Source organism: Sinocyclocheilus rhinocerous, unplaced genomic scaffold (assembly GCF_001515625.1).
Source record: "Sinocyclocheilus rhinocerous isolate Xijiao unplaced genomic scaffold, SAMN03320098_v1.1 scaffold4034, whole genome shotgun sequence".
Lineage (NCBI taxonomy): Eukaryota > Metazoa > Chordata > Actinopteri > Cypriniformes > Cyprinidae > Sinocyclocheilus > Sinocyclocheilus rhinocerous.
Window position 1 is genome coordinate 24,887 of NW_015639842.1, and position 22,156 is coordinate 47,042.

Genomic DNA, 22,156 nt, shown 5'->3' on the forward strand with positions numbered 1-22,156 from the left:
AACCATTTTTGGTTCCACAAAGAACCATTCAGTCAAAGGTTCTTTAAAGAACCATCTCTTTCTTACCTTTTTATAATCTGAAGAACCTTCTTTCGCCACAAAGAAGCTTTTGTGAAACAGAAAGGTTCTTCAGATGTTAAAGGTTCTTTATAGAACCATTTAGACAAAAAGGTTCTTCTATGGCATCACTGTGAAGCACCTTTATTTTTAAGAGTGTACATGATCTAGACATACTACTAATCACAGAAAAAAAAAATGTTTTAGGCATTTTACTTACTTGAATGTTGATTTATCCAGTCTAGAACAACAAGATGATGTGCTTCAAGGGACGTTCGAAGGTTGTGTGAGTTCATGGTCAGGTAAACAGGCCTATTTCTTAAAATCTAGCATCCAACGTAAGGCTAAACAATGGGATTGTTGTGCGAATGTGGTCTTGGAGAGAAAAAATCAAGCTAAAACTGATGTTGTAATATTACAACAGTGGGCCTTACAGGGTTAATAACCAGACCTTCTTTGTTTATGAAGTGATTTAAAGCAAAGATGAATTACTTGAAACTGACCTGTGAAATCTGACCAGACAGCTCAAATTATAAATCATTTTATCAGCTTACAGTTGTGATTTTTTTGGGTTATTTTTTCAGTGTTTGGCTAGTTTTTGTGTTACCCAGCTCCTGGGTCAAATGTAACAACCCAGTGATAAAAATGAATAAAGCTGGGTTAAATCAGCCCATTATGCTGGGTTAAATAAACAACCCTAATTTGCTGGGTAAATTTAACCCAAGATGGGTTCTGTCCTATATTTACCCAGCCCTTAGGTTAATAACAACCCAAATTGGGTTGTTTTTAACCCAGTGTTTTTTAGAGTGAGGGCAAGGCAATGAGACAGCTTTGGATACTGATTTTTTTTTCAAAGTACTTACTCTATAATAGATTTTATTTTTTTTAGTTTTAACAAAAATAATACTACTACTACTACTAATAATAATAAAAATTATGTTAATTCATGACACTTTGTAATACCGGTGTGATGCATTTCTTTTTCATTTATTTCCCCTACTTCCAACTTCCATTATATAGAAAATAATTGTAAAAGATTTGGAACTATCAGAGAAGATCTTCTGTGTATTAAAGTCATGGTGATCTAATTGTTCAGTCATTAATAGTTATTTGTTAATGCTGAGATGTTTATGTGCATGTTTCATTTTCACTCATAACCCACATGACACACAAAACCAAAATAGATTTACAAAAGGAATTGTTTGCAACTGGCCCCGGTTCTCTTAAAATTTCTTGTCATAGATGTTCCGGTAATGAAATGATCTCCGGAAACTAAAAATGATTGGTGATTGTAGTCAAAGATGAGGTTAGGTGTACATCGGTGGCTTGATGTTTGAGGGTCATGGGTCAGACGTATGAATCATCATGCTGACGTTCTCAGTGGAGACATGAGCCGTGACATCTACAACATCTCGTTTTGATGCATCTGATCATTGCACAGAGAGCTTATAAGTGCTTGAGATGGTCCTTCTTCTGTTACTTGAGAAGAGTCGGTCACGATAGACATCAAGTCCTGTTCCTCGACACAATGGTTAGCGATCGGATCTTTCTTCTAACCGTAACCTGCTCCGTCTTAATGCTACTAGTTAGTTGTGATGATTTTCTAGAGATCCGCTCGATAGACGATAACATGAAGGCTCAAGAGGAGAAAGAACTGGTAAGATAACTGGTTTCAGACACTCTAGAATCACAGCATTAACAGATACATTAATTAGGAGAAATATATATATTTTATAGATTGAAGCTCTTCAAGAAGTTCTTGCAAAACTGAGAAACAAACAGATTCCCACTGCAGAGAAGAAGTTTGGCTGGGTTCCCTCGGTAAGTCTGTTAATCAGCAATACAATCATTTACAGTGTCTGTTTACGCATATCTTACACATGAATATAATACAAATGTAATTAGGTCATTGGTATTCTGCAGTACATTTTGAACTCTGGATATGAACTGTATATCAGCGAAATCATGCTTTGGTTGAAACATTTTGTTCTGAGAAAGGACAAAAGGATAAAATACTTCTAAATATATTGCTTAATAGATACATTAATAACTGTTTGTCACATATTTCTGCAGTGTGTAGCAAATACACAGCAAAATCCACTCAAAATAAAACTGTGAACTAATTCAAATCTACCTATGTTAACTTAATACTAATATGAATTCCATTTGTAAAGATGTGAGTGTACTATTGTATCCAATATGAAAGAGTTAGGTCACCCAAAGATGCAGATTCTGTCATCATTTACTCAGCCTCATGTTTTTCCAAACCTAATCTCCGGCACACAAATGTAGATACTTTGAATATTTTTTGTCCATCCTTTAAAAGTCTAGTTAGCGTACTCGACACGATCGTTTGGGTTTCCGTATACCATATTTGATGAGCTCTACGTATGTGTGTTGATCAATGTTTATATGTGAATAAAAGTCCAAATTAAAATCAGTTCATGATCTTTAGAAGACTTGGATTAAATTGCTCGATTACTTTTATGATCATGTCCTTGCTGAAGCTTGAACATGTTGATTGCCTTTCAATGCATGGATAAAAATGATGAGTGAATCTTAAGAATATCCTCATTCTTGTTCCAAAGATAAACAGTTTTTGGGGGGTTTGGAATGACACGAGGGTGAGTAAACGAAGACAGAATCTCATTTTGGGATGATGGGAATATGAAAATGTACTCCATGAAGAATGCTCCACAAAATACCTTGTTGAAAAAAACAGCATATGCTGGTTAGGTATGTTCTGACGCTGGGATGCTGGTTTAAGCTGGTCCTTTGCTGGTTTATGCTGGTCTTTTTGCTGGTCCTTTTGCTGGTTAATAAACCAGCAAAAGGACCATCTTAAACCAGCATCCCACACTCTAAAAAATGCTGGGTTAAATATAACCCAGTGCTGGGTACATATTGAGTTGTTCAGGTTGAGTTATTCAGAGCTTCCTAATGTAATTATGCAATATGAAAACTGTAAAGTCTGACAAGTGCATTAAAGAAACAATGGTGTGTTTAGTGTGATGCGGGTGAGCAGTGTGCGGTTCGCAAAGGCGCTCGCTTCGGGAAGCTGTGCAGCTGTCCAGGAGGAACCACCTGCAGCTTCTCCATCCTCAAGTGCTTGTGAAAACATGCCTCTGTGTGTCATAACCCAGCGTTTTAAGATGATTGTTAGAGATGCTTGTTGTTTCCCCATCACTGTTGTAACATGTTTTATGAATGCAAACTGACACATCAAATAAATGCATGCATTTTTGTACATATCTCTATTTTTTATTCAAAGTCTGATTACTCTGTTAAAAGATGTGGTACAAATATGTTTCATATTATGCTAAACTGACTGTTAAAAATCTTGTAATTTCGTGACCACTAGGTGGCGCAAAGATTATTCAATCTATTTCAGTCCATGAAAATGAAACCTAAATGAATAAAGGGCTGGTGTCATATCAAAGCTAGCAAATTAGTCTAACTAGACTAGTAAAAGTTAAACTGATGGATTAGTTTATTCAAATATATTCAAATGTATTTCATAAAAAGACAGGCTTGCTGGTTGACATGGCAGTGGAATGCTATCAGCATCATTGTATCATTATTGGCACGCACTTTGTACCTCATATCAACTAGTTAGGAGTCAACATGAAATATTTGCACTTTGTAAAAATTATTTGCCACACTGCAGCAAACTACCATTCATTAAAAGCAATAAAACATTCATCCTATATTCCTTTAATTTTACATGTTGTGTTTAGCACATTTTTTCACATATCAGCTCCCTTTTCTTTTTTAATTTGTTCCCAAAAAAATGTATGTAGCCTATAAAAGGTATTTTATAAAATGTAGAAGCTTTGTTTGCAAAGAGCCCACTTATCTAGCATTTTCCTAATAAAATAGATGTCATTGTGAAAATAAAAAAAGCACATCAAATACACCAATTTCTATCATAGACCCAGTTTTCTGTTAACACGAGTTTCTAAATCTTTCCAAAATGCCAATTTGCAATCTATTTATCAACTGATTGGACGCAGATGACGTTACCCACTATTCCCCGCCCCTTGCATATAAATTGTGGGTGTTTCCCAGAGCGCATCGCTTGTATTAGGCTACCGTTGGGCAGTCCAATTCATTTGAGGGGGTCGGTTCGTTCGAACGATTCATTTCAGTGAACCGATTCTTTCGAGTCTAAATTGTTTGCCAGAAGTCCACGAGCAGCATTTTACGTGTCATTGTAGCAGCATCCACGAGCAGCATCATTGTTTTGCACCTACATTTAATGTTTGGCTGTTATCACCATGTTTTCGATTAAATTATTATCAATATAGATATAATGTATTTGTTCGTATTCAGTACCCTATAAATGTATGCGTACCAGATTCATTCGCTCTAACTATCATTGTTTTATCTTTTAAAAAATAAATAATAATAATAATAAGTGTCAAATATGTATGCTGTTGCTCCAATTTTTTTTCTCACGTCATGTTCTCCGCAAAAGATCCAGAGAGAATCGGTTCGACCGAATCATTAGAGAGAACCGAGTCAAACGAACAATCCGCTCGCGAATCGGTGTAAACTTTGCAACATGGCGGAGGAGCACAGCGGCGAGTTGGCAAGCATGGAAAACTCCAGCCGACCTGGTTTCTGCAGCGACAAGTACTCTTTGCTGGTCATTGTTGGACAGCCCGGTCCGGCCGGATTTGTGGATTTACTGGTGTCAGAGATTGAAAGAGGTAAAGTTTCGTCTTACTGTAGGATGGTGAGTGAGCGCTTTCCCCTCGCCCCTCACTCGCGGAGCTGACGTCATGAAGAGAATTATCGCTGGATACAATGTAACAAATTCATCCGAAAAAGACGCCAGTCTCTTTTTGTAGCTCATGCTTCTAGAGTTTTATAATAATAATAATAATTATTATTATGTGTACACATGTTGAAATATAAAGAAAAAGAGCCATTGTTTTCTAGTTTAAAGTGTCTACTACTAGTTACTACTATTTTAACTTTAAGGTCTGTATTGCTTATTACCTAGCAACATAAAAGCCTGAGTGATATAGATGAGTAGATGGTTTGCCGAATTAACATTGAAAGTCTCTTGAAAGCTGTCACATGGCATGAATGTAACCGAATATCAACTCCAGAGAGTCCCTTTTTGTTCATGTGACCTTGACCTCCTTTTCATTTTGTCAGCTGAGTAGGAACTAAAATGAGATGAATGCCCACAGAGGGCTCATACACAGATATTAACTGTTGAACGGGGCTCTCGGCTTTCAGGCATGGCATAAAACCTGTATAGGGTCTTAAATCAATACGAGGAAGTTTGACTGCTCTTTGCAGAAGGTAGTCAGTGCCAGAGAGACTGCAGACTGAATAACAGTGTGAGTCTACCGTGTTTACAAAGATAGATGCTTCCTGTAATCTCTGAGGTGCAAATGATGTTATTGGTTTTTTCAATATTTCAGGGTTCTTTTGTGAGATTCTTGGCCCCTGGATCCCAAAGCACATAAAAAGACCCAGCCTGCTCTGCAGAACATAAATAGTGCAGCTCATTTACTTCAGCATGGTTAAGCCAACGTGACTTCCCTGTTCAGACGGTCTGCTTGCAATCGTCCAATCTGAACGCACCCTCTTATGAAAGAAAGATAAGGTCATTTATATAGCAGCTGATATGCGTCACTGGCTTGTTTTCTCAGTTGAAAGTCCCTGAAAAGCGAAGCAGCTCTTTTGCACAGTTATATATAGCCAATCTTGTGTTTGCAGACTCTCCTTCCTCATTGTGCTGGATGGTTCAAAGTTCATCTTTAAAATGTGTGAGGTACATCTGCCTTGTTGAAAGAAAACTGATTAGACCGGCCTAAGCTGGTCTTCCACCCCTGTTGACTTTTAGAGGGGGTTTATAGACTTTTTAGTCAGCCAGACTGAGACCAGGCTGGATAGAGATGATTGTGTGTGTGCAGCTGGGATTACTGTAGTTATTTTTCTTTTATCCTCTGCTTTCCTTTGATTTTCGGTCCCTTTATCTGTGGTTATACACAAGGGCCGTGTGACTGATACGCACACATCCTCTTTGTGACGGTTGCCAGTGTTTCCTTCTCTTCCTGGCCAGACGCTGCAGCTTCCACCTCACTAGTCCGATATCGAATCAATGTCATTTAAAAAAACGATTAATCGAAAAAAAAAATTTGCCCAGCCCTATACTTTACTCTTGTTAGTTGCTGAAAACACTAGAGTCAAGGAGTTAATAAAGTTTGTAAAGAGTGAAAATCATCAGTGGAGTTCCATGCGCAGACTGTATGCTGGCCTGAAACTTTTTATCATGAATCAGCACAAAATTGGAAAACAAACATGTCCTTCATGCACAAAGGAAAAGTCCCTTCGGGTCAGGCTGCAGACTGGAGTGGGGCAGAAAAGACCAACAGCTGAAATTCTCCAGGCCTAAATCATCTTTACCACTTTATATTAAACATGTGTTGTCCAAAGGGATCATTGGAACCCTGCTAATCTGTCTTGTATGCTCTTCTTTGTCCCTGAATCATTTATCTCAAAGGCACAGTGATGCATTGAAGCTGAGTGTGGGTGATCATTGGCTGGGCTGATTCTTCTCTGATTTCAGCAATGGAGACACCATTGAAATCTATATTCTTACTTATAAATAGATATAAAAATCCTCTGTCCTGTAGAATTTCAGCACTGGATTAATAGACCCTGTCATGACTAGTTAATTATCTTGTGTTAGTGAAGTGTGGTTAACACAAACAAAACAGTCAAGCTATAGTTTGCAGTTCACCTGTCACCTGCATGTCAAATTTGTCAGCTTTGCTGAAGTAAGTCAGGATAGACAGTATTTGTCTTGTAAGCATGCTAATACAATGAGGGTTAAATCAGCAGTTTTTTTTGTTGTTTTTTTTTCTAGCAACCAGCTGCCGCCATCCTGGCTGTGAGTAATTAACTGCTGATTATTGTTTCAAAGTGGGTCTGTACTTGCTAGATTCTTTGTTGAGGTGGTTACAGCACATCATGTTTTCTTTGACATATTGCAAAGAATATCACTTCAGATCAATCTTGAAGGTTTGGAGTCGGCTGGGCAGTGTGATCGTTTATATTGCATAATGCGAGAGATATATGTAAATCGCTAGAGATTTTGCTTTACTATTTTATTTCACAGTAGATGGCCAATATCCACATGGCTGCTTTTGTTTTTTAGCCTCATTTAAGTTTTTTTAAAAATAATTTTTGTACTTTTTCGTGTAATATTTATATATTTTTTATTTCAGCTTTGTTTTAACAAAGTAAAATTTGTAATGGTTTGTTTTAGTTAATAATAATAATAATAACGCTGCTGCACAAGCAGAATTATAAAAAAATATTGCTGCAAAATGTTGCAAATATAATTCAACTGGTGTTTGTGTTTCTGCTATTTCACTACAACGTTGTAAGCTGTCTATTCAATTTGGAGCCTAAATTTAGTTTTACTTTTTTTTTTGGTTCACGGTCTGAATTGAATGAAGACCCAAATAAAGGCAAGAAGTCATGTTTTTCTGTAAAATTGTTCTTTTGGCTGACCAGTGAAGCCTGATTCAGAACAAATGAATTCGAATTGAAAAAATGATTTGTTTTCAAAAGACTTTCAAGCTCCAGAATTACTGGATTTAATAATTCTGATGATTCTTTCATGAAGTGAACTCACTTTGTTCGTATGACAAAATGTAGTTCAAGGTAAAGATATTTTAGGAACACTTTACAATAAGGTTCACTTTGTTGATGTTAGTTAATGCATAAGGTATCGCGAACTATTTTAGAAGCATTTATTAATCTAAATGTATGTTAATTTATAAATATAGTGTTGTTCATTAATGCATTCATAATACAGTGCGTTAGCTAATGTTAATGTATCATTTAAAATCATGGAAAAAATTTATTAATTTAGAACATGCAGAAAATAACATTAAACCAACATCAGTAATATAGTTCATGATAACTAATGCATTAACTAATGTTAATTTAACCTTATTGTTACCAATATTTTAATTACAAATAGTAGGAAAAAAGTAGTTTTTACCCACGTTTCATTAATTTTTTTAAATATTGTATATGTATATTACTATTTACTAAGTGCGCATTTAATTCACTGGTTTATCCATAAATAGGCATTACAGAATGGTACTGAATATAATTCCAGCAAAAACAACCATAGTATGATAAACTTTGATGTAAAATAAGACTAAGATAAGATGAGTTCATATCTCCTACCCTGTAATAGTGCATGTGAAAGAGTCTCCCTGATCTGAACTCCCCCTCGGGCTCAAACCGTTCTCTTCATGAGACTCAAAGACCCGTCTGTGCCTGTAAATGTCTCTGTGCCCAGGACAACACTGCCTTTCACTGCTGCACTAATTTTTCTGTGTGTTGTTTAAGAATTAATATTTGTGTGCTTTTCAATCACAGGGAGCTCAAGCTTTCAGTGTTTTGATTTGCCGTGTACAAAGAAGGCACTGTGTTGAAGCAGCAGGATCAGTATGACTGGGAAAACGTTCCAAAAGCTATCAGCCTTGCACACATAGGGAAACATGGAAATCAGTCATAAAGTTTACATCTATTTACATTTATAAATGCACTTTTCACTGCAGATTGTATTCTGTATGTAACTGTGTATGTGACAAATGTAGCGTGTATGTGACAAATTTACAATATAACGCAGTATGTCATGGATTTTGGCAATTTTTGAATGAATAAATTAAAAGTCGGGCTGTACGCTTGCGAGTGATATGGATTAGTTTCTGTGAATATTGAAGTGCTAAAAGACTATTTCATTTAATTAAAAACTGCTGTCATATACATGAAGAAACTCAATGGTCTTCATGACAACACGTCAAAATAAAAGTTTGGTTTAACTTGAAGAAATCATGACAAATATATTACTACTTCATAGTAGAATGTTCTTTTCAAAGTAATAATAATGCAATTATTCATTTTTTAAAGGAATACCTTGCAACTTTTCTTCCATGTTTTAATTTTAACAGTAAACCTCTGTTGTCCAGCACTTTGTTAAATAATAAAAGGAATTATACATTTTTCAGATGGTTACGTTTTAAAAGATTAGTTAAATTGTTCATGTTTTAGGTCTTTTTTGTTTTGTTTTGTTTTTTTGCCGCCATCTTCAATAATAAAGTAAAAGGGCCCTATTATTTTATAAATAAATAAAAATAAATAAATAGACATGCATTTTCAATTATTAATCCTGAAAAAAAAAAAGAGAAGAAGAACTTGAAAATATAAAAAAAATTCAAAGGGCCCTTGAATACCCATCACAACCCGTGTCTAGTCTTTACCGCATCACTGTTCTCCAGCCTGTGCCTGTCTTTAACCCCGTCTGTCTTGCTATCTGTGCATCCCTGTACACACCGGCAGCATCTGTTGCTCTGTGTTTTCATGTAGGCTTGGTTCCCGCTGAATGTGACCGGTATAGTGACCCAGTCATTTCCAAGCACTCATGCTGACTAATCTTTGAGCAGCTGTTCAGGAATGTCAGGGGCAGATCGCTCTGATCACACTGATGCAGTCCGTTTGACAGATGATGGAGTCTGTGTACGTTTTGGAAGTAGTGAGCTTTTTTGCCCAAGGCCAAAGATGCTAAATGGATCCACCTTAAACTAAAGAAAAGATCCATCTCTATTGCAGCACACCTGAAGCAGCCTTTAAGTGAAATCTTGGAGACGTACGTGTTGTATCTGGGCAGGAAGGGCTACCAGTTTGAAAAGGTTGCCATTAGGGCTGCACGATAAATCGAAATGGAATCGAGATCGCGATTCGACAGAAGCTGCGATTGTCCACTGTTCTCCAGCCTGTGCCTGTCTTTAACCCCGTCTGTCTTGCTATCTGTGCATCCCTGTACACACCGGCAGCATCTGTTGCTCTGTGTTTTCATGTAGGCTTGGTTCCCGCTGAATGTGACCGGTATAGTGACCCAGTCATTTCCAAGCACTCATGCTGACTAATCCTGACTAATCTTTGAGCAGCTGTTCAGGAATGTCAGGGGCAGATCGCTCTGATCACACTGATGCAGTCCGTTTGACAGATGATGGAGTCTGTGTACGTTTTGGAAGTAGTGAGCTTTTTTGCCCAAGGCCAAAGATGCTAAATGGATCCACCTTAAACTAAAGAAAAGATCCATCTCTATTGCAGCACACCTGAAGCAGCCTTTAAGTGAAATCTTGGAGACGTACGTGTTGTATCTGGGCAGGAAGGGCTACCAGTTTGAAAAGGTTGCCATTAGGGCTGCACGATAAATCGAAATGGAATCGAGATCGCGATTCGACAGAAGCTGCGATTAGTTAGCCATTATTGTTGAAATTCTATTTGGTGTAGTTTGACAACTCTACATTCAGGGCCTTGTGGAAAATCTGACAAATAAAAATTGAATTAATTGTAGAATGTAGAATTTCACTGATTTTTGAAATTCATTTGAAATGAGATGCTTATTTAACCTGTCAAATACACACAAACTCACAGGGCTTCACTCATTTTTCTGCAAAAAAAAAAAAAAAGTCCAATTCAATAACAATAAAAATAATAGTAATATTTTTAATAATTTAAATTAGCCATGTGTTTTTGGTTAAATTTATGTTATTAATTCACTTAATTTGACACCCTTTTTGACTACAAGCCTAAATATACAATAACAGAAAAAAATAGTGGAAATCATAATGGAACTTGTGAAAAATAAAACTGATTTCTTGTGTCTTATTTATTTATTGCAAATTGGTTTGTTTGGACAGTCCATTAAAAAACTAGCACTATTAAGTGACCACTTTTTCAAACGGCAGTGCTGCTCTGTATGTGGCATTTCATCATTTTTGTATGTTGTTGAGTTTATATTTGCTACATTTTTTATTTTTTTTAAATAGAAAAATAGCTGTTTCTTAGTATGTTGATTCAATGTGTAGTTTTAGTTTTATTGATTTATATGTGACCCTGGAGCACAAAAGCAGTCTTAAGTCGCTGGGGTATATTTGTAGCAATAGTCAACAATACATTGTATGGGTCAAAATTATAGATTTTTCTTTTATGCCAAAAATCATTAGGATATTAAGTAAAGACCATGTTCCATGAAGATATTTTGTAAATTTCCTACAGTAAATATATCAAAACTTAATTTTTTGCACCCTCAGATTCCAGATTTTAAAATAGTTGTATCTCGGCCAAATATTGTCCTTTGTCAGCTTTCAGATGATGTATAAATCTCAATTTCGAAAAATTTACCCTTGTGACTGGTTTTGTGGTCCAGGGTCACATGTTTAAGTTTAATGCTGTCACGCTGATTGAGATCTGCTTCTGTGCAAGAAAGAAGCAACCATTCTAAGAATTCTAAAAAAAACACATTAACGTCCCTCTTAATATAGTTGCAGTGTAGTTAGCTCCTTTTTGTTAGTAACCCATAGTTTTAGTTTAACTACTGCCAAGCTACAGTTTCAGCTGAATATCCCAGCGCTTCACAGAGGAGGCTGTGATCTGTTTTTCAGAGCAGCTGGTCCCAGCAGAATGTCCTGAACGCAGCAGATAGATCAGATTAAACCCCTCGCCCCTATTTACACAAATGACAGAGAACAGGACCGACCGGGTGCGTGTTTGTACAAGAGCCTGTAATACATTTGACAGTGTCCCATACACAACATGAATAGCACTCCGTTATGTGCATATGTTTCTGTAATGGCTCTCATGTACCTGTTCTGAAGAGCTGTTGCCGTTCCTGATGTGATGGTCTGTGCTGCAGTGGTTTGTAATGGGTGGCAAAGGAAGGGCTGCCACACACATAATTACTGCTCGATAAGATCAGAGGCATGCTGAGGGCACTGAGCAAAGCTTCACTGGAGTGGTATTATGCTGGTGGTACACAACAACAGTGCTGAGACTCGATTTCTGCAGGTTCTGTTTTCATGGCATCGATTTCTTGCTGAATTATGGATTTGTTTTGGCACTGTGCAGTGTGCACCAGCAGTGCTAAATAACTTTGAAATTGAGAAAGTTTCTGAAATTCAAACTTTGAGCCTAGAAGGATTCATGGAAGGAATATGTTTTAAGAATAGAAGGAATGTGCTTAAGAATATGTTTTCATACTGAAACCATATTTTATTATTGAAGCTTTCAAACATTAACTATTTTAAGTATTTCTAATGGTAACACTTTACACTCTTAAAAATAAAGGTGCTTCAAAAGGTTCTTCAAGCGATGCCATAGAAGAACCTTTTTTGGTTCCACAAAGAACCATTCAGTCAAAGGTTCTTTAAAGAACCATCTCTTTCTTACATTTTTATAATCTGAAGAACCTTCTTTCGCCACAAAGAAGCTTTTGTGAAACAGAAAGGTTCTTCAGATATTAAAGGTTCTTTATGGAACCATTTAGACAAAAAGGTTCTTCTATGGCATCATGAAGCACCTTTATTTTTAAGAGTGTACAGTATATTTTAAGTCTTCTGAAGTCATACGATATTACAAAGGTGTTTTAGTGCCACATAAAAAATAATAGTAACTAGTTGCTTATTGGCATGCATATTACTAGCATATTGGCTGTTCATTAATACTTATAAAGCACATATAAATGTCTTATTCTGTATGACCATATTCTAGATCCCTTAATCCTACCCCATACCTAAACTTAGTTTATCCTTACTATTCATAAACAGCAAATTAGGAGTTTGAGGCAAAAGTCGTAGTTAATAGCGACTAGTCCCTAACTAGTAATTGGTCCCTAAACTAAAGTGTGACCATTATAATGTATTAAAAATGATCAGCTGGTGCGACTAAATTTGGTTGGAAGGTCCTCTAGTGTTACTACAAAAAGTAAAAATAAACAAAAAATGCATTAAGGAATAGAATAATTTAGTAAAGACACTTTTTTTTTTAAATTTTTTTAAATTTTTTTATTAGTTTAAAACTTGTGTGTTATGTTCTTAGAAATGTATTCATGTTGGTTTCATAGGATTTTGATAAACTTTTATACCATTTTCAAGAGGTTTAAATTTAATGAATGTAATTTTAATGTCAATAAAATGTAATGTGTTGTTGCCATCAAATGAAAAGTAATAACATATTTTCTTTACATTTTTAACTACATATGAGTGTACACATCTTAAACAACACTTGTTTTTCAGGATTTAAATTTTAAAAATAGATAGTGATATATTTCTTAGTTTGTGGAGAGTTTCTCCACCTGACATTTTACCACCTGAAATCTTGCCTTTTCATGGAAAATTGATCAAAATATTGCACATTTTAGAAGACCTAATGACTGTGGTACTCGCTATGATATAATTCCTGTATTGTTTTGTGTTTCTTTGAATCCTAAAATAGTTAGTATCATTAGTATAAAAAATGACTGTTGAATATGACTATTATTATTGCTAGTTGTGTCCTTTAACGTTTAAGTTAAAGGTGCTGCTGCCACAATCTGTACAGCTTCGCTCTCATATGTTAGTTTGTAGCCCTACATATTGTTTCTCAACTTCTCTGTGACTGCTAGAGACTGTAAAGATGTTGTCATAGCACTGCGCCTGCATACAGGAAGGAAAGCGATGCTTCCTACCATGTGTTTTCAACTAGTCATGGTGCAGAGAAGAGGCTAGAATTACCATCAGCTCACGTTTGCTCATTGTTTGTGGAAAAGACAGGAACATGTCATGCAGCCAGTCTTAAACATCCGTTTTGTGACCTCTTCAACATCCTGTACTTCCTAATCCACTGCATCAAAATGATATTGTTTTCATAATTGAGGAAGTAGAATAAAGCCTTTCGACTCGAGCAATAAACCCACATGATGCAGCATGCTGCGATTTATATATAGGCCTATGCTGCTGATGTGGCGGTCTTTGCACCATTCGGGGGCCATTGTCCTGGTGCATAATACAGTGATGGGGCATTTTTAACTCCAGGTTCTACAGTATGCTGTGCTGTAATCCAGTAAATGGCACAGAACGTCCCAGCAAGCATCATTGTGACCACAAACGCTGTCCTTGCTGCATGTGTATGTTGCATTTCTATGTTTGCATCCAAAAACTTTTGTTTCATTTGTTGCATTTTGCATCTTTCATTGAAAGGCACATTAGAAAGAAAGCATGAAAAATTAAATGTGGGGGGAAGAGGAAGTGTTGCCTGTTTGGCTGCCATGTTTGTTACTGTTCTCTAGCCGCTGTGTGTAACTTTTACATACTAAAATTTTAAATAATAACTTTATGGTCATACACAAACTTTTTAAAAGACCACACTTTTTGTCCCTATCCACAGGCCAGAAGACCCTGCAGCACAGCGGGGATGTGCTTGAGACCCAAGTGATAGTCAACCCATCTCATGATTTGGTTTGTTCAGAGGTGAGTGTTGAAGTGCTTTGTGTAGTTTGCAATACATTAATATCAACACACATGCACTTAGTATAATTGGTTTGCAGCTGGAATTTAAATATAGTCGGCAATACAAAATTAAGCAACATTGTGTTAATGATTTTTTTTTAATTGGGCTTTTATATTTTTCCAATTAGACATCATTAAGGTGTGCTCACATTAGCGAAATTTCAGCGACATTTAATGTGCAAAAAGCCCATTGTCAATAGCATTGAGTCAAGAAATCTGTATGATGAACTTTTTCACCCTCACACAAAACGACCGCAAGAATTCCTATTTGTATGACTGGATTTTGCCCGAGAAATTTCACAGAGCAACGGTAAATGTTACCGCACCTTTAGTCTAGTTTTGCAAATTGGAAGACTAGGAAGGATTCACAAATATGATAGTTTTATGTTAAGAAATCAAGCCATATCGGAGCAGATATATATTGAATATAATTTAAATACTAGTAAACTCTTTATTAAAAAAATGATCTATGCTTTCACATTTTCTAATGTCTCTCCCAGTTCTAGCTTGCACTATTCTAGACGATGTTTGAAAGTTTGTATTGCTTAGCTTTTCTTGTGTTGTACCCAACCCTAAATCAAAGTCGAATTAACATTTGCTTTTATGATGTAAATTATTTACCTGGATTCCCTTTTGTTTAAACTGTTAAATATTGGCTTTGCTGTACGATTACACACACATGCATCCTCAGTTCCTTCACTGTTCTCTGTCCACTGCAGTTCTTCTCTAATAAATGTATGAAAGCTATTTGACTGGAATTTACTCTGCGTTAGACCGTGTAAATACAGGGGAAATGTTGACACATTCCTTGAAGTACCTTGTTCGGTTATATTTGCTCTTGATATTTATTTGCTATCCAGTGCAGCAACCAAGTGTCCTCTTTTAAACGTTCTTAACATTTTGTACTTAGGGTCTCGATTTGTGGTCTAAATACTGTTGGTACAGTTTATTATGAGCTCTCTAACAAAATTTAAGTGCAACAGTCATTGCACATTTTAATGCTTGTCTTTATTTTCATAGGTTCGTCGGCTCATTTCCGATACGTCTCTTCACAAGCTGCTAATTCTTGCTGGACGATGCGTTGAAGACACTGGAGACGTTGTGTTACAAATAGGGTCTTTTTCATTAAATGACTTTATCCAGATATTTACAGATCAAGAGGTCAGTCAAGCATTTGTCAAACAAGTTGGTTATTTTGTAATTGTACTCTTTTAATAGTCAGAAACAATTTACATATTAACTAACTGTAATAAATATTATTATTCAAATTTTTTGTTCTCAAAACAGATTGGAGATCTTCTGACCTCTGCAGACCCTACTCAGAAAGCCAGCCTAACTCTGAGCTGTCCCGAATCTGGGATGTGGAAAAATTCTCAGTTAGAAAAACATAATTTGCAAGATTATATAGAAATTAAAACCAACCCTCCGTTAGTGCTCCCAGAGATGGAGGGCCTTCAGGAGTTTACAGAGTATCTGTCAGAGTCTCTTGAACCTCAGTTGCCTTTTGACTTGCTCAAGGCACCCAGTACAGTTGGCTTCCTAAAACTGTCCCGTCCCTGCTGCTATGTGTTTCCTGGAGGAAGAGGTGACAGTGCCTTCTTTGCTGTGAATGGTTTCAATGTCTTAGTCAATGGGGGGTCTGATTCTCGATCCTGTTTTTGGAAACTGGTGAGACATCTAGACCGAGTTGACTCAGTATTGCTCACCCATGTCGGTGTGGATAATCTACCTGGTATAAACAGCCTACTTCACAGAAAAGTGGCTGAACAACAAGAAGAGGAGTCCGCTGGATCGCAGAGCAATGAAGACTGGCAGAGGAATCTGATATCTCCAGAAATAGGGGTTGTATTTTTCAATGCTTCAGAAAGACTCAAAACATTACAGAGTGACTCCAAGGTCCTTCGAAGTTGTGATCAGGGTTCCCTAACATTACAGCATTTAGAAAAGTTGTCAATTTTTCCAGAACAGCTCAGTCGCTCTGCTGGGCCAGCTGTCGAGCCGGTAATTCTTTTCCAGAAGATGGGTGTAGGTCGACTAGATCTTTATGTACTCAATCCAGTCAAAGGTAGCAAAGAACTAGAGGCTTTCTTGCAAACTTGGCCTGCCAGCACTCCGAATATAAAAACCTCAGAAATCCCTCTAGAGTGTATGGTGTCCATATGTGCACTGTTGGTATGGCATCCAGCTAATCCTCGAGAAAAGATCATTCGTGTTCTGTTTCCTGGGTGCACTCCAGAATCCAAGATCTTCGAGGGTTTAGGAAGACTAAAGCATCTAGAGTTCCTCAAACACCCAGAAGTTAGTTTGAAAGACCTTGAGGCATCAAAATTGGATAAACAGCCAAAGCGTGCTGAGAGCAAGGAAAGCCTTAAGAGTATTTCCAAAGAGTCTCGACCTGGTAGTGCCTCACTCAAAGACAAGGTAAGCAAAGTAGATTTGAAAAGGCAAGACACTAAAACAAAGATTAAACCCACTAATGACACCGTTCCAAAAGAAGGGAAAGAGGGTGAGGAAAAAGCGAAGCCAAAAGATGATGTGAAACAAATAACTTCTAAGCCTGAAAAGCAAGTGGCTAAGAAAGAACCTGCTAAAGATGAGAAAAAGGAAGTTAGGAAGAAAGAGGAAAGGCCACCGACAAGTATTGCAAAGAAAGATGAGAATGTAGAGAAAAAGAAAGAACCCTTGAAAAAAGATCTTGGTGCAAAGCCCAAGAAAGATATTAAACCTGATTTGAAAAAGGAGATTAAGAAAGAGGTCAAACCAGAAGACAAAAAAACTACCAAAACTCTTGGCAAGGATGTTAAGAAACACCACGCATATGATGAATCAGAGAATCACCTCTTTGGACCACAGATTGACATCCTTCCACATGATGTCGATCTATGTCTGGTTTCACCCTGTGAGTTTAAGCATCACAAATCTCCAGAGAACCAACAGGGACTCTCTTCGGAGGTTCCTGCTCCAAGTCCTGACCTCTCTCTGGAGCCCGGTAGACTGCCCTACCAGTGCAGTAGTAGCGATCATCAGTCTCTGGAAGGTCAGGAGACGACATCCTCTGTCAGCGTCTCTCTCATCTCGGTTTCTGATTCTGATGTGCCACCAGCCACTGAAGAGTGTCCCTCCATTACTGAGGACTTGGACTCTGATGAGGACCCTAGTGACATCTTTCCACCACACCATCCTCACGACCATCCTAGCAGTCATTCGTTACACCACAATTCCCAGCATGTCTCTGAAGACCCTCCACCTGCCCCAATGAAAGATTTACCTCCACTGCCACCCCAGCCCGATGCCTGCATGGCTGACCCAGAGGCTGATGGTCAGGGTAGATCTTCCAAGAATGTAACATCAAAGACCAAAAAATCAGCGCCTGTGTCCACAAAGACTGCACCTGCAAACATCGTAACACAGGGTGGGAAGACAAAGACTGGTGCTCCAGTGTCTGCCAGTGGAACTATTCGGCCAACATCCAGTCTGGACACCAGACCTGCATCCCGCAATGCTGTTAGCGGATCTAGACCAGTGCCTTCAAAGTCCTCATCCAGTAAGTGCTCATTGTTTCTTCCAGAAATATATGAATTGTACATATGTTGGGGATCGGTCAGGATATTCGCCTAGTCAATTCGATAGGCTTTTTTTAGTGATGATAAATAAAAAGGGCAGGAATTTAAAGGCACTATTTAGAGGATTTTAGTATGCCAACTGTAATTTTTGGATTCTCTAATAGGTTGCATCTCTAAAGCCATGTTCACACTATCAGTCCTTATCAGATTATTTGTATATCCACTTGGATTCTGATCTAAATGACTGACTGTCCTCACGGTGTATCGCAACTGTTCAGATTCGATTTGTGTGTCTCGTGACGCTGTTTCGTTTAACGGAATATCTGCATTGGTTTCAATGGCAATGACGGTGCATTGGTATGCCTACGGTAAAAATATGATTAGATTCCAATCGGATATGCACAGAAATTGGAACTGGACTTACAATCTGGACAAGACTTAAATTCATGCCCTTAAAAGTGCTACTGCTACAACTATGTTGTTACAGCTTAGGTAACACATCAACAACTGCCTTCAGGAATGAATTTCAAGACAATCAATCTGGTCAATGCAAACCAGTGGCCTGAGCTCCGGGAATATATTGTCCATTTGTAACTCTGGTGTTTAATGAATCTAATGAAAGTTTTAAACTTTGAATCGAACCAACCAGCTCCACATAAATAGCAGCATTACATTTCATGAAGTGTTTAAAAAACAGAAAAAAACTAAGGCCCAAAGCTTTCCATTTATATAGGAATGAACGAATGTAACGAATATGAAGTATAGAGGGAGGGAGATCAGTAAATGTGCTTTGAAGTCCAAATGTGCATAATGTTTTTGCTTCCCTTTGCAGGTTCTGTCAGTGCAAATTCAAGTTCAGTACCCATCTGTTTGGACTTGGCATATTTGCCCTCTGGCTCAGCAGCTTCCACTGTCGATGCGGAGTTTTTCCGGCGCCTCCGTTCATCCTGCTATATAATTAGTGGAGATGAGCCACAAAAGGAAACAGTCATGAAATCTATTCTCAACTCTCTTTTAGAGGGCAAAGCATCCTGGCCAGATGTGCAGGTAAGTAGATGTTTTATTTATACATCACCTTTCCCAATCTCAAGGCGCTTTACAAAAGGAATAGTTCACCCAAAAATGAAAGTTCTGGTCAAAGTTTACTCATCCTCATCATGTCAGCTCCCTGCACAGCTTGACAGTCCCACAAAAGACAGACAGTTACTTGACCGTTGTACTGATTAATAGTTGTTTAATAGTTTTTCCGTTCACCTGCAGGTGACTTTGATCCCCACGTTTGACTCGCTGACTATGCACAGCTGGTACCAGGAGACCCATGAGCGGCAGAGAGATCTAGCGATCACGGTACTTGGGAGCAACAGCACCGTAGCCATGCAGGACGAGACCTTCCCAGCATGCAAAGTGGAGTTTTAAAGACACCTGAAGAATCACACCCCTGCCTGTAACTAGAGCACTTCTGTTCACTCTCACAACGTTGTCTCTCATTTTCTTCACACATTTTATCTTGAGCAGCAGGATGAAGCATTTCAGATGAATTCATCAGGAATTACTTCTTATCTGTAATGTTAACATCTACTCTAGCTGCTTATTAAAATGTTGTGAATTCTGTGTGAACAGGGTAGACAATGTTGCCTTTTCTTTTTTTTATGGCTATTTTTAGCAGTTTTACATTTGTCCATGTAATTGTATTCATTGCATCTTGTTGATTATCTAGAATGTTGGAGTTTCATCTGAACAATTTACCATATTTCATGGTCCTACATACACATTTTGCACAGTTTAGATGCCCATTAGAAAACTATGGCAGAATAGAGATAGACATCTGGGTTAACACTTGATATGTTTGTATTCCAGCGTTTCACTGTACAGATCCTGCACTAAATGATACAGTGTTTTTTTTTTTTCACCTTCTGCATGTTTGTTTTCTGTTAAGGAGGAATTGAAGGCAATTAAAATATTATGTTTTGTTTATCAGAACTGAACCAGCTTTGTCAATAAATGAACAGACACTGAGCTATACCAGCTAGATAAACACTTCTCTAGTACAGTAATTTGTACCAATTCGATTTTCAGATTAAAACACAGCAGAAAGTGTGGTTTCAAAATGTAAGCAAGATCAAATTATTTTAGTGCGTCAAATGACTTGCGTGAACACTATGTGGCAAAGTAAAGTATTTTTGTGAAGCATATTTGAAAATGTATGTAGTGAAAGCCAAGAAACATTTTAATTCTGCATTTATTGAGAGTGGAGAATATTATAGTCTTTGCTTTTTTTTTGTTTTGGAAGAGACAACATATATGTGTATAAAGCTGAATGCCTTATTGTTCTTGCCATCATCGACAAACACTAACGCAGCATGTCATTCATGACACTTAATTTGAGTTATGAATACTTTTTGCTGATTACCTTGCTTTACTGCTTTTTATTGAATGTCATGTAGACAAGCTCAACCAATGTGTACGTTGTCACAGCAATGGCTGCTATACTTTCTGAGAAATAAAATGTTTAATTGTGATCAGGTGGAGACATTTCCATAAAAAAAAAACATTTTCTTGTTTGTTTGGACTGTTATAAAACCATTAATGGAACAGTTAAAGCTTTACCTTTTCAAAATTGCACTTTTATTTTATTATATATATATTTTTTCTTTCCTGAGCCGATAAAATTATTTTTCTGAGGTACAAGTACTGTTTCAGAATTGTTTTGTTTAAAATGCTTTAAACTTTGGAGAAACCAGCCAAAAAAGAATAGAAAGTGTGTTAAATTTCACTAACAGGCGTATATGTTTCAGTACTGAATTCCAAAATGTAAGTGTATTTTCAAATGTTAAATAAAATTGATAAATTAAGAATGAAAGTACAGTTGTGTGTGTGTTTTTTTTGTCTTTCTGCAGTGGTGTAAGGACTCTGAAAACTGCACATTTCAAGGTCTGTGTTAATTTGTATGACACACCTACAACCGTATAAATGTGAATAACAAAAATGAATCATTTGGTTTGAATTTTATTTATTTTTTTAACCCAGATAAAGACCTAAGTGAAAAGATATTCATCAAAGGCCAGAAATGTATTTGTGCAAGCTTAGGTTTCAAGTTCGTGCAAAACTGAATGAAATTTCGTCCTGAAAGCTGGTCAATACTGTTGTGTTGAAATATATTATTCAGCACCTATGCATATATAGATAGGCCTAATTTCGCGTAGTAGAATCATCTTCTGGAACAATATGCGTCTTTAGCGAATTTAGTAATACAATAAAGTCTTAAAGACATGCTATATTTTTCCTTAGTATTTTATTGTGTTGCTGACTTATATTGGCTTTCCCTTTAACAATAATCTATGGAATGGCAGCCCTCTACTGGCCAGATATCAGACGTACACAACATACAGTACTTTCGTTTTCTCAGTATTGAAACACTTCACTTGGTTGCTCGGCTCTCTTTCACTTCATTGTTGTGAGTATGTTTTAATTTGATTTGCAATGACCTACCTGAGTTACTGCGTTCCTCACAAAAATACCACGGTAAACGTAGTTATAACTCTGGTAATGCACTACTGAACGGTTCTGAAAGTTTAAGAGCGATCTGACATTTAGTCAGTGATTCAAACTAGTCACATCTCGACTCCTTAAAAGACTTTACTGAGGTAAGTTATGTTAATAATCAAAAAAGTACAATCGTATTCTGTTTTAATTTGATTGCACTGACCGCACTCGTACATCTCGGAGACGTCTATTTGACGTCTGCATTACATCTGCAAGACGTATTTTTTAGAGGGTTTGCTCATCTGCGATACGTCTATAGGAAGTTTCCTATCAGATGTCAAACAGACGTTTAGAAGATGTCTTTAAGATATTTATGATTTAGAATGTTCAGTATGTAAAACTGACATCTTAGAGACGTCTATCAGATGTTTGTACACAGCAGATGCTTTCCAGATGAAGCGATCTTTAGCAGACGTCTTGCAGACGTACGTGTGCTCTCTGGGGACCTAATTATGTTCCTCACAAAACAGTTAAAACTCTTAACTATTATACACTACTTAAAGATTCTGAGAGTTTTCAACTCTCCAAAATGACTTTACCAAGATAATATGCTTTTAATTTAATGTCAGTAGTCAAATCTTATTGTCAAAAGTCTGTCATTTTTCGCTTTTTTTCTAC

General features: G+C 37.0%; 3 protein-coding genes across 4 annotated transcripts in view; all 3 read left to right on the forward strand.

Annotated features, from left to right (window-relative positions):
• Positions 1–1,197: 1,197 nt before the first annotated feature.
• LOC107752188 (cocaine- and amphetamine-regulated transcript protein-like) lies at positions 1,198–3,270 on the forward strand. The gene is made up of 3 exons (XM_016568085.1): positions 1,198–1,714; positions 1,795–1,878; positions 3,065–3,270. Exons 1-3 carry the CDS (start codon positions 1,478–1,480, stop codon positions 3,170–3,172), a joined length of 429 nt encoding a protein of 142 aa, XP_016423571.1. The 5' UTR covers positions 1,198–1,477; the 3' UTR covers positions 3,173–3,270.
• Positions 3,271–4,613: 1,343 nt separating this feature from the next.
• On the forward strand, positions 4,614–20,829 carry LOC107752191 (microtubule-associated protein 1B-like). The gene is made up of 7 exons (XM_016568088.1): positions 4,614–4,795; positions 9,381–9,493; positions 14,285–14,393; positions 15,453–15,593; positions 15,720–17,976; positions 18,828–19,042; positions 19,256–20,829. The coding sequence occupies exons 1-7, from the start codon at positions 4,622–4,624 to the stop codon at positions 19,409–19,411; spliced, it is 3,165 nt and encodes a 1,054-aa protein (XP_016423574.1). The 5' UTR covers positions 4,614–4,621; the 3' UTR covers positions 19,412–20,829.
• A 554-nt stretch (positions 20,830–21,383) lies between these two features.
• Positions 21,384–22,156, forward strand: part of LOC107752187 (interferon-induced protein 44-like) — a 9,031-nt gene continuing 8,258 nt past the window's right edge. For both annotated transcript variants that reach the window (XM_016568082.1, XM_016568084.1), the window contains exon 1: positions 21,384–21,449. The gene's annotated coding sequence lies outside the window, so the exon portion shown is untranslated. The remainder of the gene's footprint in view (positions 21,450–22,156) is intronic.

Bases quoted from the DNA above. Each gene is read 5' to 3' on its own strand.
- LOC107752188 (XM_016568085.1), top strand. From the start codon at position 1,478: ATGCATCTGATCATTGCACAGAGAGCTTATAAGTGCTTGAGATGGTCC. The intron at 1,715-1,794 runs GTAAGATAACTG...TATATTTTATAG, and splicing joins CTCAAGAGGAGAAAGAACTG to ATTGAAGCTCTTCAAGAAGT. The intron at 1,879-3,064 runs GTAAGTCTGTTA...TGGTGTGTTTAG, and splicing joins AGTTTGGCTGGGTTCCCTCG to TGTGATGCGGGTGAGCAGTG.
- LOC107752191 (XM_016568088.1), top strand. From the start codon at position 4,622: ATGGCGGAGGAGCACAGCGGCGAGTTGGCAAGCATGGAAAACTCCAGC. The intron at 17,977-18,827 runs GTAAGTGCTCAT...TTCCCTTTGCAG, and splicing joins GCCTTCAAAGTCCTCATCCA to GTTCTGTCAGTGCAAATTCA. The intron at 19,043-19,255 runs GTAAGTAGATGT...GTTCACCTGCAG, and splicing joins CATCCTGGCCAGATGTGCAG to GTGACTTTGATCCCCACGTT.